Consider the following 6,790-nt stretch of genomic DNA (forward strand, 5'->3'; position numbering starts at 1 on the left):
CACACACACACACTCAAAAAGTCTTTAGGGTTTCTTGTCCTTCTTTCTTTTCATCATCTTGCTACTTGTCATTGTCCGTGATGTTGTGTTTGTGCGAGGCTGAACCATCACCCGTCCGTTAGCACTGCAGTGCAGTGTGTAGTGCTCAGGGTTCAGAGGATGTCCATATTCATCCCGAAGTTGGCCCAATACAGTCCGCGAGAGCGTTTCGAACCGCTCTGCAGCAGCAGAAAGTGCTTTGGCTGTGTGGGATCTCTGGCGCAGGAGAGCATCCCGCTGCACCGACAGGCCCTCGACCTCACCCTGCAGGGTCAGGATTGCGTCGAGCTTCCTCTTGCGGCAATTCTGCGCGGCAAGCTTGTTTTTACCTCGTCTGCGCACGTCGCGCAAGAGCGAGACTTCTGATCCTGACAGATTCTGGCTGTCCAGCAGCTCCAGGAAGTTTTCTACAGGCATGTTGACAATCTCAAAAGCTGAAAATGGAAGACCCAATGCCTGCACCCGATGTTCGTCACGACTCACCTCTTCTGGTTCAGCCTCATCTTCGCTCATCACTTCCTGTTTGATTGCTGTGAACCAGCTAGATGGTGTAGAATTTTGCGCCTGCGGAGTTGAATAGGAATGGTCATGCCAGATGTTTTCTACAAGGTTTACAGGTGACCAATCACGGTAAGCGGCTGCACAAGCTCCGCCTTTTGATGAAAGAGACTCCACTTCACTGCTGTAGCCTGTAGCTCCACCTTCATCCTCACAAAATGAATCAGATGATGTAGACGGGGATGCGGGGCTCCTTGAACTGCTCTCCAAAGACAGGCCAGAGTCTGAATCCTCAGGCCATGGAGTGTCCATGTCCCCTTGCATGCCGTCCAGCATCTGAGGGTCAATTGTCCCAAGATTACCTAAATCCAACATATTGATGTGGTCAAAAACAGCCTCATCTAGATAGCCTCCCATCTGTGAAGGGGAGGTTTCATTACGAGAGCTGTTCCCTGACAAAGAGAAGAGCAATGAAGGAAGAGCCCCTGCTGAGCTCTGAGACGGGTCTGAGTGAGAAGAGTTTGTGGACTCCAGACGGAAGAGGGGTGTTCGGGAAGATGCAGGCCTGCTATTAGCTGAATCTCCTCCGGTTACCATTGCATCTTGAAGGCTTACGTCATAGCTGATGGGATTAGGAAGTTCAGCTTCTAAGTCTGACATGTGTTGGGGGACTATGGAGTCAAAATCCTGTAGATCGAAAAGTAAAAAAAAAATTGTCAGATGTGCACAAACAAACAAGAACCTGAAAGAGTGTATAGAACTTAAAATGCACATAAATTAAAACACAAATACATTTCATTTTGTGTTGTTACAGTTATGTATTCTTATACAAGTATTCTTTAGCATCTACTGACATCTTTTGTTGCATAATGTGATTATGCATAACACTAGCAATGCCTAGGTCAAGGGTTCGATTCACGGGGAAAGCAAGAACTAAAATCTGACATAAAATGTGTACCTTGAATGTAAGTCATTTTGGATAAAAACCATCTGCCAAATGCATAAAAATTGTACCATTGAATTAATTCCTTTAATTCTAAAGGAGGATGAGTCTTCCACAGAAACTACTTACATCAAATTCAGAGAGGAAGTCATGCCATTGTGGAGGAAGCTCAAGCCCAGAAAGAGGTGGAGGAAGGGTACTACTTCCCAGCAAATCCTGTAAGAAGCAGCAGCAAAAATACATAAATAAATAGTCTATTTAAACTATTTATAGTGATGGTTCACCCAAAAATGAAAGTTCTCATTTACCCTCACGTTGCACCAAGCTAGTGCGGTTGAGTTTCCATGTTTACAATATTTGATAAGCAAAAGTATTTTGCCATATAAAGTGATCATGTCTCTAATTCAAGAAGACTCGAGTTTTGTGGATAATCAGTGGAGGGACAGAAATCTCTCAGGTTTCCTTATCTTCATTTGTGTTTTGAAAATGAATGCCATGAGGGTGAGTAAATGATGACAATTTTTATTTTTGGGCAAACTATCCCTTTACCATCTCACACCAACACCACAGTTCATATGGAGTTGAATTACCAGAACCATAACTAACATACTCAAGTGTAACTGTTCTCATTCATTTACAGAGCTGGTTGAGTAAAATATTAACTAAATTTCTGTTATGTAATGTCATGCAAGTTTGATTGACCTGACATTAACATTACATTAAACTTTGACATTAAACCTGATAAACACACCATTCTTGTTAGGTGGGTAGTGAAGTTAGTTTGTTTACCTCCTGTTCTAACGCAAAACTCTGAGTCAGCTGATTCAGCGTAGCGGGGCTGGTTTCTTCCTGCTCTCTCTCGTCTTTCACCTCCTCCTCATTCACTTGGTCTAGTAAAGTTTCCTGGAAAGAAATTGGGATGTCCAAATTAAGGATTAAAGGGGTCATATGATGCAATTTCAAGTTTTCCTTTCTCTTTGGAGTGTTACAAGCTGTTTGTGCATAGATAAGATCCCTAAAGTTGCAAAGACTAAAGTCTTAAACACAAAGAGATATTCTTTCAAAAAGTTAAGATTCGTCCACGCCCTCCTAAAACGCCTAGTTTAAACACGCCCCCACATGTCTACGTCACTATGTGGGAAGATTTGCATAACACCGCCCAAATGTTTACGCAAAGAAAGAAGGCGTAACTTTTATTCTTGCTGTAATATTGTTGCTGCCGCCACCGCAGCCATGTCGTGGAGAAGCTGTTTCGTTGTAAAAGAGAAACTACTCGCTTTTCAGACCAATGAGCTTTGTAAAAATCAATGTGTTTCAGAAAGGCAGGGCATAGAGGAGCAACAATTATGTACGGCATATGACCCCTTTTAAATTGCTTGCCTTAGGAGGCTTTAACTTTGTATATAAAGTAAATCTGTGAAACAATATCTGTGATTAGAAAAGTGCATTCAAGAGCAATTCCATGAGGGTTAAAAAATTACTCCACAAACTACAGTGCACCTGTTTAAGACTAATGTACTCACTGCTACTCATTCATTAGATTAATCTCATTCAAAGAACTTTATGTTTTGCTTGCTTGCACCTGCGGTAATTAAACAAAAACTAGATACATTCGCATAATATGCTGAACTCTAGGGATAATACTTGACTTCATGGATTTTAAAAACTAGGTTGAGCTCTGTCAAGACATGATCAAGTAACAACGAACATTTCAGAAAGAGCAGGTTTGGGCTGGACCGAAGGATAATTTACCACTCCTCCCTCAGACAGACTATTACAGAACAAATGAAAAAAATAAAAAATTTGCTAAAGTTCTGTAGATATTTATTTGGTAACACACGAGTATGTTTATGAATGGTATTTGACAGTCTTAACGTTAAAACTATAATTTCAATTTAAAGTTTGCCCAACACACCTGACTCCCACCTGTTCATCTGGTTACCGACCTTCAAACTAACAAGTGAACAGATAAATTACCTCGTAAACTTTATTCTCCCCTAAAAAGTAATTGCAGTAACGTTGCTGAAAAGCAATGTAAATTAACACATAAATTCACAGCCTAAGGCTCAATAACGATCAATTCAACTAGGTAGATCTAACTTGACCATATTTAACAACATTTCTTAAATATGTAATATTAAACTAGTTTGTTTATGGAGGGGTCAGTTATTGTTTCACTTTTGGCTTCAGTTGCTCACGAGTGCAAAATACTACGTTCCTTGCCATGAAGCTAACTGGCTAGCTCATTAAAAAACACTTAAAGCACGTCATATGGGGCTCCTGGCGTGCCCCATGAAGAGAACGCAACATAATAAAACTGTAAAAGTATGGGAAGTGTGTAATACAGCAGTGTATTGTTACCTCTTTGGAAAGTTCCCCAGCTGCACAGCAAGGCCTGGAAACAGTGAGGTCCTGAGAAACTGACAGACCGAAGCCCTCTCCAGCCCTGTGCTCATCATCCTCTTCCCGGTGATTTTCGGGATTTATCTCCTCGTCACCAGGGTCCCCTGACAGGTCGTGTGGCTCACCTGCATCCGAGCCATCATCAGGCACCAGGTGCACCAGCCATGCGCTGACACGCGTGGGGAAGCGGCCCGGGGACCCGAGCGCACGCACTTCATTCAAGAGCCTGCGGCTGGTGAAAAAATAGTCCAGCTCGGGACATTTCGGATGCACTTGATGGCCCGCCGCTGTGTCCCGGTAGTGGTGAAACGGGGTCTGTATGAAAGCCGAGCTCGGCCCTCCGTCTGTTTCTATCAACGGCGAGAAGTAGCCGCTCAAATAGGTGTCGACATCCACGCGAACTCCTATCAAACTCAGCAGAATCGTGAACTGAATGAGCCCCTCGGTGAAATATTTCTTCATGTGGTGCATGTTTCAAAACAAATATTTCAACCTCGGGAGGCCTAAACGAGAGCTAAGCTCGCCCGTTTGCAGTTAAACAATGACAAACCCCCAAACAAAAGAGCACGCGTTGACTACTCTCTGTGTCAGACAAAGAGCAGCCCCGACCGGCGAAACTGTTCGCTGCACTTAAACACTACCGGCTTTTCATAACTTCCTGGCCTATAACATCCTAATTCAGAGATGCAGCGCCGCCATCTAATCACGCAAAGCAAAACAAGTCATTCTCGTCTGATATATTAAGTAGCAACGACAAAAAAAAACATATATACTTTATAAAGAACAACAAAACTCCTCGGCTATCCTGAATCTAGCTTCTCATCCGAGGAGGGGAACAACTGCTCAAATTTGCATAATTCATAAAATCCCACTCACATGCGACGGAATTACCTTGGCAACAAGCTCTGATTGGACCATTTCTGTTGTCATTCATTTGAAGAGCCAATCACAAGCAAGTATGCTTTCCTAACTTCCTTTTTATTCCTTCCGCTCTTGGACGAAATATTAAAGTGAACTGGGCATTTTTTCCGTTCTTGGTCATATTAATGACATATATATATATATTCTTCTATTAAGAACGAAAAAAGTGTTTTGTTAAATCTGTCAAAACATACAGCTACTCCCTCTTCTGTTTTGACCTACTAACCCGCTGCACTCTTCAAGTCGGCTACTTTCAACGGATATCATGGCTGGTGCCGTCATCAGTCAACTGTCCATGAACCACAGACACGAGGGGATCACGAATGGTGATTCATTACCAAACTTACTTACATGGCTTATACATACTGCTCTTACTATCTATCTATCTATCTATCTATCTATCTGGCACCTGTCTGTCTACAGTGCCTTGTGAAAGTATTCATACCCCTTCATTTTTTTCCATGTTTTATGTTGCTGCCTTATGTTTAACTGCTTTAAATTACTTTTTTCCCCCATAAATCTACACGCCATACACCATAATGGTAAAGCAAAAAATAGGTTTTAACATCTTTGCAAATTTATTAAAAATAAAACACTTAAATGATTCCATTGCATAAGTATTCATACCCTTATTTGGGACAGTTGAAATTTAGCTCAGGAGCATTCTTATTGTTTGTAGATGTTACTACACTTCGACTAAAATTAACCTGTGTCAAATTCAATTAAATGGGCATGATTTGGAAAGGTACACACGTCTTAATAAAAGGTCTAACAGCTAATAATGCATATCAGAGCAAAAACCAAGTCCTGAGGTCAAAAGAACTGCCTGTAGAGCTCAGAAACAGGTTCGCATTAAGCAACACACCTGGGGAAGATTTCCGGAAAAAAATAAATTTGCTTCCTTGAAGGGTCACTGAAGCATGTAGTCTCTGTTACCCTTAACGGAAGAAGTTTGAAACGACAAGGACTCTTCCTAGAGCTGGCCTCCTGGCCAAACTGAGCAATTGATGGAGAAGGGCCTTGGTGACCAAGAAGCTGATGGTCACTCTAGTTGAGCTCCATGATCATATATGGAGACAGGAGAAATCTACAGAAGGACCAACATCACAGCTACACTCCACCGATCCAGTCTTCATGGCGGTGTGACAAGACTCAATCCTCTCTTCAGTGAAGACACATGAAAACACTTGGAATTTGCAAAAAATCACCTAAAGGACCCTCAGACTCTGAGAAACAATATTCTCTGGTCTAATTCCAAACATCATGTTTGAAGGAGACCAGCTCTGCTCATCACCTGCAGAGTACCATCCCAAAAGTAAAGTGTGCTGGTAGCATCCTCATGCTGTGGGGCTGTTTTCAGTGGCAGGGACTGAGGGACACATCAGAGTAAAAGAAAAGCTCAATGCACCAAAATATTGAGATAGCTTAATGAAAACCTAGTCCAGAGCATTCAGAACCTCAGACTGGACAGAAGGTTCACCTTCCAACACAAAAATGAACCTAAACACACAGCAAGAGTGTATTAACAAACTGAAACTTGGAATTTTAACAAGGAAGAACGTTAACTCTTTCAGGAGGGGGGAAAAAATCAAGCTAAGCTAAATCGCCTAAGCTAAAGCAAGTTAAACATTCGTCGCCCTCTACTGTTTTAAAAAGCAATTGCACACTATTTTTTAAGTTTCACTGAACGTCTCTGAATAGTGATTATTAGGTTATTTCTGCATCCAACTGAGGATATTGCTCAGAGAAGGAGGTGAATGATTCTGTTATCACTCCAAATGTTTTACTGTGCATGCCACTCTGTGATATTTAAATTACTAAGTACAAATACATGCAGAAGCAAGGATCTACAATCCATGTGTACGGTCCATGGCCATGTGTTTGGTATTCTATGTATTTCAACAGTTGTATTTTCAACATTTTATTTCTATAAGCATACCATAAAGAGGATAACGAAAACAACAGTAGTAACAACAAATAATAATT

The 6,790-nt window shown here is 41.6% G+C and overlaps 1 protein-coding gene across 1 annotated transcript; it reads right to left on the reverse strand.

Moving 5' to 3' along the window:
* On the reverse strand, window positions 1-4,749 carry LOC109110994 (endoplasmic reticulum membrane sensor NFE2L1-like). Its single transcript, XM_019123954.2, has 4 exons — window positions 3,842-4,749; window positions 2,270-2,383; window positions 1,610-1,696; window positions 1-1,224 (listed from the first exon to the last, which is right to left on the reverse strand). The coding sequence occupies exons 1-4, from the start codon at window positions 4,352-4,354 to the stop codon at window positions 25-27; spliced, it is 1,914 nt and encodes a 637-aa protein (XP_018979499.2). The 5' UTR covers window positions 4,355-4,749; the 3' UTR covers window positions 1-24.
* Between the last annotated feature and the right edge of the window lie 2,041 nt (window positions 4,750-6,790).

Source organism: Cyprinus carpio, chromosome B19 (genome assembly GCF_018340385.1).
Source record: "Cyprinus carpio isolate SPL01 chromosome B19, ASM1834038v1, whole genome shotgun sequence".
NCBI lineage: Eukaryota > Metazoa > Chordata > Actinopteri > Cypriniformes > Cyprinidae > Cyprinus > Cyprinus carpio.

Bases quoted from the DNA above. Each gene is read 5' to 3' on its own strand.
- LOC109110994 (XM_019123954.2), bottom strand. From the start codon at position 4,354: ATGCACCACATGAAGAAATATTTCACCGAGGGGCTCATTCAGTTCACG. The intron at 1,697-2,269 runs GTAAACAAACTA...TGCTTCTTACAG, and splicing joins GTTTTGCGTTAGAACAGGAG to GATTTGCTGGGAAGTAGTAC. The intron at 1,225-1,609 runs GTAAGTAGTTTC...TTCGATCTACAG, and splicing joins ACTTCCTCTCTGAATTTGAT to GATTTTGACTCCATAGTCCC.